This window comes from Sinocyclocheilus grahami, unplaced genomic scaffold (genome assembly GCF_001515645.1).
Source record: "Sinocyclocheilus grahami isolate Dianchi unplaced genomic scaffold, SAMN03320097.WGS_v1.1 scaffold961.1, whole genome shotgun sequence".
In the NCBI taxonomy this organism is placed as follows: Eukaryota; Metazoa; Chordata; class Actinopteri; order Cypriniformes; family Cyprinidae; genus Sinocyclocheilus; species Sinocyclocheilus grahami.
This window is the reverse complement of record NW_015506140.1, coordinates 322,340-334,837: the sequence shown is the minus strand read 5'-3', so window position 1 is coordinate 334,837 and position 12,498 is coordinate 322,340. Positions and strand designations below refer to the sequence as shown.

General features: G+C 36.9%; 1 protein-coding gene across 5 annotated transcripts in view; it reads right to left on the bottom strand.

Annotated features, from left to right (window-relative positions):
- Positions 1–12,498, bottom strand: part of nlgn2a (neuroligin 2a) — a 226,299-nt gene that overhangs the window by 77,856 nt on the left and 135,945 nt on the right. For all 5 annotated transcript variants that reach the window (XM_016249931.1, XM_016249933.1, XM_016249930.1 and 2 more), the window contains one exon: positions 8,790–8,939. In XM_016249931.1, coding sequence (XP_016105417.1) covers positions 8,790–8,939 — 150 coding nt within the window. The remainder of the gene's footprint in view (positions 1–8,789; positions 8,940–12,498) is intronic.

Below are 12,498 nucleotides of genomic sequence, written 5' to 3'. Positions count from 1 at the left end.
TAAGCGCCTTCGCGGACAGTTCGTGTGGTCGTGGAAACCCCAACCACACCGATGGGGGGGAGAGCAGTGGCTGGAACAAGCCGCAACAGCGGCAGAGGAGACGGAGCCGGAGGGGCAGCTCGCTAATCCGAGCGAGAGGCTGAGAAGCCCAACAACGAGACCGCGGAGTCCTGGGGTATGCGGATGCCGGAGGTAGCCCACGGTTCCTGAACGCACAGAGAGGTGCGGGACACATAAACAGACTGCTACGAGCACTGGAGCCTGGACGAGACAAGACAGAACTGGTGAGCGATCATACACGGACAGTCAGAGCAAGGGAATAATCACAACAAACTGACAACATACAGAGAAACACGAGGAGCTATAAGGGGAAGCTAATGAGATGACCAGAACCAGGTGTGAAACAAGGAGGGCGGGGACAACGATCATGCTGACATGCTCACGTGGCGAGCTGTCAAAACAAGTCATGCACAACACCCAAACACAGAGACAACAAGAGACAGGTGATCAGACCCGAGACCCGACAGTACGGTTTGATCTTCGGCTGACCAATCAGCAGAAAGGGGAGTTTAATTCCCGCCCACGTGTAGAAATCCAATATTCAAGCTGTTTATTAATTTTTCCACCCATGAACGAAAAACGAAAATTTAAGATGAATTTTCGTTTTTCGGTTTTTTCCAAAAACCGAAAAAGGAGCCTTTTTCTAATTTTTCTACTTTCAATATTAAATCAAAAAACGAATGATCGAATGATACACGGATTGGCTAGAATCCGTGTATCATTCGATCATTCGTTTTTTGATTTATTTTTTCCAAAAAACGAAAAAACGAGAATTCAGCTGAAATTTTTGTTTTTTCGTTCATGGGTGGAAAAATGAATAAACAGCTTGAATATTCAATTTCTACACGTGGGCAGGAATTAAACGCCCCTTTCTGGTGATTGGTCAGCCGAAGATCAAACCGTGCTTTCATCAGTTCTTCCGCAGGATCACGCAGCAGAATAATAGTCCTCTGCTGCTGCAGTTGTATGGATTCTTAACGCATTTATTGCAACTACATTTAATCTTTTTTCATCAAACAAACAGGCTAATGAATAGCTCGACACAACTCATACCGGGGCAGAGTCTAGCCAGGGCTTTCTTCAGTGTAGATATAAATTCTATTCTTTGCATCAGCTGGGCATGGCATGACAGCTGTCATAGCCTACCCTGCTCACCCAGTAAGTCTTTTTTTTTGTTTGTTTAATTAAGAAATTAATTCGTGTCAAAATACATATTTGAAACACTAAGACAAAAAGGAAAGAATAATAAATTGGCTTGGGTATATATAGGCCTATAATGTTCACGCAAGAACTGTCATTCTGTCTGACAACCGGTTTTACATTAAATGCATCATATAAGTCACTTTGGAATAAATCACAGTAGGCCTATGTATTATGATAAAAAAAAGCGACTTTACAGTCTGGAAATACTTTAGGCTATAGCAAATTATTTCTCGGACCCCCTATCACTTTAAGAACTGCTGGTCTACAAAGAAAAAAGCCCTGTCTAGACTCTACCGCTGTATGAGTTGTGTCGAGCTATTCGTTAGTTGGGTTATTAATCCGTACAACTGCAGCAGCAGAGGACTATTATTCTGCTGCGTGATACTGCGGAAGAACTGATGATGGTACGGGTTGATATTCGGCTGACCAATCAGCAGAAAGGGGCATTTAATTCCCGCCCACATGTAGAAATCGAATATTCAAGCTGTTTATTCATTTTTCCACCCATGAACGAAAAACAAAAATTTAAGCTGAATTCTCATTTTTCGTTTTTTGGAGAAAAACGAAAAAACGAAATAGGAGCTGTTTTGTAATTTTTCTACTTTCAATATTAAATAAAAAAATGAATGATCGAATGATACACGAATTGACTAGGATTAAGGTATCTAAAATATGGTCCTGCAGAGAATAAGGCATTTATATGTGCTTTTTAAAATTACTAATAAACAGCCAATATGATAGTAAGATGCATGCTAATAAGCAACTAGTTAATAGTGAGAATTGGTTCCTAAACTAAAGTGTTACCGTATTTCTACATAATGGTACTGCTGATTTAAATACATATTAATGTGTGACACTAAACATGATTTCCTGAGATTCAACCTATTTTTTCAGCCTATGATAATTATTTTTTAAATGTACCCTTACAAAAAAGTACTATACTCCACAGTACTTCAAAGAATAACATAGTGTAAAAGATAGTACCATCTTTTACCATAAAGTATCTCCCTATCAATATATAATTTTGACAAATATCTTTTAAATCTCTCTTTCATGTCTTTTCACTCCTCTTTCCCACTCTCCTCCTCCAAAAATCCTCACTTTGTTTTCAGTATTTAATTTGACATTTTCTCCATCCCTGTCTCTCTCTCAGCAAAGTCAAGGTCAAGCTCTTAATGACTTTACGAGCACCTGATTTATCCATTACATATTTAACAAAGGGAGATGAATTCCCTTCAGAATGCACTCCAAACTGAGAAAGAGCAAGAGACAAACAGAAATCAGAGAACGATCCTACTAAAAAAAAACCCAGAACAGACAAACAAGAAAGCTATAGAGTAAAATATCCACTGGATTTCAGGGACGTGCTTTTTTGTATAGGTACTGATGTGATATCCAGTGTGTGATGGTTGGGGTCGAGACACCATTTCCCCCGTCAGCCACTGAAAGATGCAGTGCAAGTGGAAAGAATAAATCATTACCTCCACGGCAACCGCCGTCACGGCAACCACCGTCACGGTAACAGGGGATGCTGTGAAAAAAAACAGCCACATGGCTTTGTTGGGGAATATGAAGATGGCACTTCTACCTGCAGCTCACCACTCACCAGAGCAAAAACAGAGTATAGCAGGAGGGGGAAAAGATGTATGAACAAGTGTTGGTGTCAAAGCAGTGATGAATGCTGGTGTAGTCTACTTAGGCTATGTTCAGAAAAACCTGCACCAGGGTAAGAAAAGACAGGCAGAATTACCTGAAAGGCTAAAGAGAGAGTATGACGTGTGTATAAATAAGGAATTTATAACTATCACTCCTTTTTCCCCCAAGCCCTTTCACTATATGTGTTTGTGCATGAGTTATATTATGTGACAGAAGACATAAAAATAATGAACTGTAGTTTAGCTAAATTGGATCCAAGAGGGTTTCCAATGCTCTGACAAACATAGACATTCAATACTAACAATAGCAGGCATTCAGACATAAATATGAGCTAAAGACAGCCCCTGAGTTAAATATATGAGTGTCACAGCAAAGGGTCTGAATACTTAGGACCATGTGATATTTCAGTTTTTCTTTTTTAATAAATCTGCAAAAATGTCAACAATTCTGTGTTTTTCTGTCAATATGGGGTGCTGTGTGTACATTAATGAGGAAAAAAAATTAACTTAAATGATTTTAGCAAATGGCCGCAATATAACAATTTAAGGGGGTCTGAATACTTTCCGTACCCACTGTATATAGCTGAGCTAACAGACTTGTGGGTCAGTTGTCAAAACCAATTTAAACAAATCACATACGAAGACATAAAGGATATTAAAGTTCTGTCATCCACAATCTGGCTCTTTTAGATTTTAGATGTGTAACTCAACTACTAATTTTGAGTATCCACATCAGTTTCACTGGATATTAATGTTAATAGCACCATACAGCGGAGTTGGGGTACTTGGACTTGCGACTATATATATATAGGTAACAGCATAACATTAAGATAAAAAGACATTAATAAACATCTCTCACTCAAAATCACTTGGTTAAAGACTAGGACTCGACTCTGACTCAACAAGTTGAACTCTGACCCAGCACTATCATACAATACAGGGCAAATGAATAAAGTCAGGAAAATCACATAAAAAATGTGATCAAAGGTTTCATACTCGATAAAAATGGAAATAAATGTAATCTGGATTTAAATAAGAGACCGCCAGATCTAACTGAAGTTACACTCTCTAACACTGTATAATAAGGTTCAATTTGGTAACCACTAGTTAATGCATTAAGAATCATAACTTAATGCCAGTAAAATCACATAGAAACTTAACACCAGTAAAATCACGTAGAAATGCAATAAATTGTTACATACTTCAAAAATGTTTTTACAGAAATAACGTTCATCCAGGATTGAACAATGAGACTGCCTGATCTAATTGAGGTTTCACTTTGTAACACTTTATAATAAGGTTCAATAGATGACCACTAGGTAATGCATTAAGAATCACAAACTAACAATGAAAAACTTTTTTTCTACATTTAATAAATGTAAAATTCTTAATAAATGTAATTTTTTTTACATTTAATAAAGAACATTAGTTTACAGTAAGTACATTTATTTACAGTAAGTACATTTATAATATATCAACCTAATGTTAATTTATTTTGAAATGTTAAAAATGTATGTGTAAAATTAACATTAACCAATTTAATAAATTTTCCTATGCATTACCTAATGTTAACAAATTCAACCTTTTTGTAAAGTGTTACTGATTACTTTATATAAACAATGTTTTTTTTTATTGACTGTAATTTAAAAATGGTGATTTTTCAATGCGAATATGGCTATTTAAGATTTATCAGAACACAGTGAAAATGTATTGATTCAATGGTTGTGACGGGTCAGTAGCTGCTTTTGAGTCCCAGTTTGCCCTTCAGACACTTGGCAAAGCCAGTCGAATGACTATAGGGTATACATGACCTTGGACAGTAAGCACAACACAATGTCTATAAAATAATATCTCTGGCAGCTATGGAGTATTAAAAATACCTTCCAGTGGCTTATATAATCTTCAAACGACCAACACAACCTTCAAATGACCTGTGGAACTATACAACCTTTAAATGAATGAATTATGCAATCTTCCTAAAGTCTAAAAATGAAATCGAATTCTTTCAGTTGGATGTGGTTTGACTATAAATTGAATCCATAACTCTAATGAGCAAAGCATCTGTGACTGAACAAGTGACAGACTGTGTGCAGGCCAATGGTTTTATCTAAATTATAGTTTGATTCACGTCACTCATTCTCATTTCAGATGACGGCCCACGATGATAGAGGATCTGCAATTCCTTGAATCACTGTCGCCTCAGTGCTCATATTGCTGGCCCCCATCCAGGCTCATGATAGAAGCTGATAGTGGAGGAGGGGCATAACGACGGAACACTGCTGCCAGTGCATGATGAGATGTGCTGATGTTAATTGTGTCCTGTCACTGCTGCTATAAATCCTGCATCATATCCTTCCTTTGTGGAGACTTGCATGCACCAGGTGTCCTTGAGGTCCAGATTTGGCACGACTCAAGATAATGACTTAAAGTAAAGCTTGCCTTTTGAAAAAGTACTTAGCTAAACTATAGGCTTCTAAAGAGGCTATGATGGGGAACCATATTTTTATATACACTATCATTCACTAAAGTTTGGGGACGAAGATTTTTTGGTTTTTGAAAGAAGTCTCCTATAAGGCTGCATTTATTTGATCAAAAATACAGTAAAATGGTACAGTAATATTGTAAAATATCATTACAATTCAAAATAACTGTTTTATATTTTAATTTATAGTAGTCTAAAATGTGATTTACTGTATTTCTGTGATGGCAAAGCTGAATTACTACAGTCTTCAGTGCCACACGATCCTTCAGAAACCATTCTAATATGCTGCATTGGTGCTCCTGAAACATTTCTTATTATTATCAATGTTGAAAACAGTTGTGCTGCTTAAAATTTCTGTGGAAACCCTGATGCTTTTTAAAGAATTTTTGGATGAATAGAGAATTTAAAAGAACAGCATTCATTTGAAATGTCTGTACTGTCAATTTAATGCAGCCTTGCCATATGAAAGTATTTATTTCTTTTAAATACATCTTACTGACAACAGTATAACAACAGTGATCTCAATGCTGGGTGACAGCATTAAACCAAAATTAAAAGATAATTTTGTATTAAATACAACCATTAAAACTAGAAAACACACCAAATTCTATACCAGTTTAACAGTGATGAAGAACATGGTTTACCTAAATATAGTTTAAAAAAGAAATCTCATAAGAACTTCAGTACAGAGCCTCAAATAAAACAGAGATTTATTTTAGTGATACTGTTTGTTAACATAAAATGTTACCATAAAAAATAACCCCCCAATTTAAACAAGCTGGTTCACAAAAAGTGAACCACTTGTTTCAAATTAACCCAATTAATCAGTTTGCTAAACTTAAATGTGCAGTTCAAATTGTATGCGAGAAAGAACCATTTAAGAGAGCACATAAAAAAGATTCATGTGCAAACAATGTGATGATAAAATTTTTTATGTAGATATGCAATGTAGCAAGGTCACAAATAGTTTTAAAGGGGTCATGAACTGCCTTTGTTTTTATTTTGTACTGTTCTCTATGGTTCACTTATAATGTTATCAAGATTTTTTACATTTAAAACATAATTTAGAAGTAACAGGCTATTTTCTGTTCTGTTTTGACACCCCTCATCAGAATGCTCTGTTTAAATAGGTGTGGCGGATTGTAGACTCGGAAGTAAATGCCCACTGCTATGATTGGCTAAAAGTTGTGTATGTTTGACAGCCTACTTCCATCATAGATGGCTGCTTTGATTTAGGTTAAAAACGCATAAATACTGAATGCATATCAAACATTCTGTAATAACAGACAAAGCAATAGTGACCATGTAATAAAAACAGTTGTGTGGTGCGACATTACTGTCGGATCCAATATAGTCGGCACAACATCGTCTTTTAGTTTCAATCTCTCTGAAAATCCTGCGTCGAATTGTGCCTTGTTTGTAAATGAATAAGCGGAGAAAATGAAGTGCACAAAAGGCGGGGTTTAACTACATTCTTACGTCATAAAGTGGCAAATTCCGCAACCTGTCATATTGGCAGATTGGCTTCAATATAAGCTGTTTTTAGACTAACAAGAACGTTTTGAGTTCTGAAACTTACAGGATGTTTTTATAGTACAATGACCTCTTATATGTCAAAAGATCAAGGGAATTTTGATTTCTCAGTTCATGACCCCTTTAATGAAAAAGCTACACTGGTTTGAAAACAGCTTAGCTACTAACAAGCTATCAGTTAGTGTCTCTACTTTTAGTTAGTTACTCCGCAACACTGCTCCATGAACAAGCAAATTTATATTTTTATTTAAATAAACAGGTCACCACTAATCCCAATGCGGCTTCACTGCTCGTTGCACCAGACAGACATTTTTCATCAATATTTTAGACACACACACACACACACACACACACACACACACATACACACACACTCTCTCTCTCTCTCTCTCTCTCTCTCTCTGCATCAATTTAAATTACTTGTGCTTTGCATTATATCTAGAGGGGAAAGTCTTGAGTCTATGAGAAGACAAACAGGTAGTGAGAAACAGGCATTCGCAAACAAACATAAGCACTCTCTTTTGCATGGCAGGAAGAACTGAGCTGAGAGGCTGACATTTCTAAGCTTCACTATCTGCACTAAGCTCCAGAGCCAAGTACATAATGCGCTAATATGCCAGAGAAAGTCAAAATGCTAAAGCACCACACCCAGGGCCTTAGAACCATCTGACTCAGCCTCAGCCCTTCAGCTGTATTTGTGTGTATGTTATATATTACAAGTATTACGAATTCAAACTGGCACCAGCTATTCTGCAGTTTAGCAGTAATGCTTTGAACATCTCAAGCGCCTTTCTTTTTTATTTCCTTGTCATTTTTTTTTTTTATTAAGTGCAAATCTAAAGGCCGCCTTATCCCCGCTCTGGGCAGTGCCGCAGTTAAAGTAAGAAATGGACAAATATATTTCTAACTGCTGTGGCCCAATAAACCTGTCAGAGCCAAAGCTAATCTGCATGAATATATCACTCTTCAATATTTCAGACTTGTAAAATAATAAAAGAGAGAAAGAGAGAGGAAATGAGAAAGGATTTAGCACTTTAATTTAAAAACGCTTTCATAAGACCTCATATTACCCCTAAGAAACTTGCACACTTCTGAACTATGCATATAATGACAATAGCAGGTAGCTTCCCTGGGGAGTTATTCTGATCCAGGATTCACTTTCACATAAGCAACTTTTATATAATAAGAACAATTAAGCAGAAATTGACCTATAGCCTGTAATTGGAGCACTGTGGGATCTGCTAGTGCTTTTTTCTGTAGAAAATCAATGGCTCAATTCAGCCAGATTTAACCATTAACTAAAAGTTAACTATTTTGACCAGACCTGCTAAAAGTGACCCCACATTAGAGTTGAGTAGTCGGAATGTTGCCTGGCAGTTAATGCACATGCCCTTAATACTGAGTTTAAAATCAGTATTCCCTCATCTCATTCCCTCTTTTCCTTATAAATTCTAGTCATTGACATAATTCTCACATAAACAAAGCAGTAAAACTTCCTCAAATGAATCCGTAAATTGGTTTGTTCAGACAAAAACCTTTGCTTGATGTACAGTAACTACATGAACAAAACGTGAAGCACTTGATTTACATGAACAGTCCAAATGTCCAAATGAACAGTTCAAATGAACTGACTCACTAAAAAAAATAACTGAAATAAAATAAATGAATCCCAAAGCTGTGTGCATAAACATGATATAAAAAAGTAGCATAAATAAAAAAAATTAAAATTAAATAACCTGATGAGTCAGAACAGCCTTCAGATTGTAGATCACTGCTATATGGAGCAGCTTCTGTGCCTCCTGCAATTTCAGATCTGCATGAAGAGTTAATGGGGAAAATAAATGAAGTACACTTACCCAGAACTCCCAGCCTATAGTTCATGGTGACTACAATGACGTTCCCATATGCCGCAAGAACACTGGCGTCAAACATGTTTCCGGTTCCTTCCATATAAGAGCCGCCGTGAATGAACAGCATGACTGGTTTCTTCCTGCGGTCACGGATGTCTAAAAAAAGTCAAAATGAGGGGAAAGAGAGTGTTGTGTAAGTGAGAGCTACAGAAAGAATAAATGATATGAGTCACTTTGTGAAACTACACATTTTATTTTATTTTATTTATCTGAGGACGATGGTTGGATCCTTTGTTTGAGAGTAAATAGCTAGACGTTAGGTCACTTTAGACATCAATAAGCTATTACTCTTCAAGATATAACAACACATACACACACACTCACACCGAAACATATGCAGAGGCAGCTGCAATGAAGTGTCGCTATAGTAACTGCCTCAATTTGATTTCCCCATCTACCCAGCAGAGGCCATTCCATCAATGTGACTCGCTCCCATTGACTGTTGCCATGGAGATCTATTATACAGACACACATACTTTCACTTTTCTAACCCCTTGACACCTTCAATCATCATCTGAATCTTAGTCGATTTCATTAAAGCAGATAACTGATAAAGTCAGGTGCTCCAAGATGCAGGAGCCAACACACACAAAAACAAATGTATCCAAAGCGTTGCTAGATTAGAGCATCAAACAGACGGTCAGTCAAGAAGGATTACTAACTTATTCATCCATAAAACACATACAGACAAATACTGTCATACATGACTAGACAGACACACAGATGCTGTGACATGAACACACATTTTCGAAATGTGCGATTCCAAGTGCCACGTGATCCACAAATTTGTTTCAATCATGGTCAAACCAGAACACTTTTCCAAAATGCACACAGGCTCCAAAATGAACTCCTGCCAATGGAAAATACTTCCTGAAACTGTATTGTCATTAAAGTGATAGTTCACACAAAAATGAAAATTACAGAACTACAGAATTTACTCCATAGTGGAAAAAAATACTATGGAAGTCAATGGCTACCGTCAAATGTTTGGTTACCAATGATGACAGAATATTTTTGGGTGAATATTTCTGGGTGAACTATCCCTTTAAGACCAAGGAATAATAAAATTCAATAACATTTTAAATTCAATTAATTGAAGACATTTTGATTTTGTTGCTCATATTATTTTGGTGGTTGGAAAAAAGTTAAGCAGACTGATAAATAGAGTAATAGAAAAAACGAGAGATAGAACTAAAGACAGAACAGCAGAATGATAGAACAAACAATAGAACAAATGAACGATCGTTAGATACAATGAATGATAGATAGAACATAGACAGACCAAACGATAGATAGAACGAAAAACAGGTCGAACAATAGATAAAACGAATGATAGATATGATGGATATAATGATACAGTAGAATGACAAAACAACAGAGAGACAGATAGATAGATCAGTTAAACTATCTATCTATCTATCTATCTATCTATCTATCTATCTATCTATCTATCTATCTATCTATCTATCTATCTATCTATCTATCTATCTATCTATCTATCTATCTATCTACCTATCTATCTATCGTCTGTCTGTTTTCTTTCTTTCTTTCTATATATCATTCTATCTATCTGTCGTTCTACCTATCGGTCCATCTATCATTCTGCTCTGTCCATGAGGTCTATATAAAACTTTGTCAAGCCAACATAATACATACTAATGGAGTCTTTTGTACTGTCAGTCATGGTCTGTCAATCAAATTAGTATACAAAACCAAATTAACTCACAAAAAAGGATACATTTCACATTTATATGTTCAAAATCACAAGTTTTTGGAATTCGCTCTAGTGAACACAAAATTTACAAGCGCTAGCTATGATGACATTTGGTAGCCAGCCTATCGGGCCGAGTTGTCTCAAGTGAGAAATATGCCATTGTGTTTTAGCACCAGTTTAATTGGATGCGGGTGACAGGAGAATAGAGGAAGGAATTGTCTATGTGGCTGTGTCTAATGGATTCAGAGCTAATTAAGTTCACACAAGAGATAGAGGCTCGCCACCATCAGAGGGACATAATGGCAGAATGTGTGCGTGTTTGTGGGTTCACCCACACACATGCGAACGCACTGAGCAGTAAACACAAGTTTGTTTCTAATCACACCATTGTCTCCGTTCAGCATGAGAGGATCAGAGGTGAGCAGCAAGCTCCTGTGGGCCTCTCTATCTGAGTATGCATGTTCCTTTGTTTTTTTTGTTTTTTTAGATCGTTCCCTTTCACGCCCTCTCCTACTTTTCCTCAATATCGGCCCCTGTTTCCTCCCTTCTAATCTCCATGTGTTTCTTTCTCTCCCTCCATCTCACAGTGTGCTTGCAGACCTACTCGTCCTCCCTTTGTACACCCATTTTACGGTATGTTTGCAGTGTTTGAATGTGAGGACGAGAGGACACCAGGGGGCAAAATAAAAGAACAGGATGTTTTGGTGGTTATAAGACAGAACACATTGAGACTTGAAATGAATCTATTAAAAGGGTTAGAGAGAGGCAGTGAGGAAAAAAACTGGTTGGAAATGAATCATGATGAACACAGATCTATGGTACTGATTGAGTGTTTGAATGCCGCCTCTGGGTGCATGTGCATGCGCAGGGTCCAAGGTTGCATGTGCATGCGCAGGGTCCAAAATTAACAGCCATCAAACAATAAATGCAGGTAAAAATGGCTTTGGAGAGTAAATTATTTATATATAAAAAAGTTACTTCTGAGGGTATTAGGTATAGGAACTGCAATACAATACATGTTTTCAAACATCAGAAGTTAATGATGGATAGATAACTTTTTTCTCCAACCACCAAAACATAGATAGATACAGTAGATAGATAGATAATTTTTTTTATAATACGATATTTATAATACGATATTGTACCATATTTGGTCATACCTTTTTAGAGGACTACCTGAGATTGCTGCTGTTTTTGCAGTAAAGCAAGAGTTACTTTTCGTGGTTATAAAAACCGCAATGCTATTACACTATTACAGCTGTGGAAATTAACTCTGATTTTCTTCAGTCTCATCGTTATACTGAATGAAAGATACAACACGTGATTGAAAGAATGGAGAAGAGCACAAAAGGAGAGAGAGATTACAGGAGGGAGCTTTTGGTGGGGTGGAGGAGGTCTGAAGGAGCAGAAAACAGGGCATTTGAGAAACTGACGATCAACATTTTAACTACAGGCTGGAGTCAGACTGTCTCTCTTACACATGGATCAATATTGTAAAGAGCACTCAGTAGGATAAGACAGAGAAAAATATTGCTCTAATGTACATCGACTCTGCAGTAGGGGTTATGAATACGTCATGCTGTCTTTAAATGCACATATGCAGACAACACACATGCACCTTTTTATTTCACATGTGCAAAAGCCTAAAAGAAAATTCTAGCATCATTTCTTCACCCTTATGCCACTCAAGCTGTTCTTTTCTATACAACTAAACTAGACATTGACTAGTGAATGTCAAATGAAAACGATGGAATTTTCACTTTGGGGTGAATTATTCACCTACACTCATTTAAGCACAACAGCACTGTTTGCATGTGATCTCAGTTTGTCTGAATTCAAGACAGAAGAATTCCCAATAACATTCTTGATACAGAAGAGAGAGAGGGGGGGGGGGGGGGGGGGAAAAAAACGGGAAAAAAGGAGGGGAGGGTTTTTTTTTGA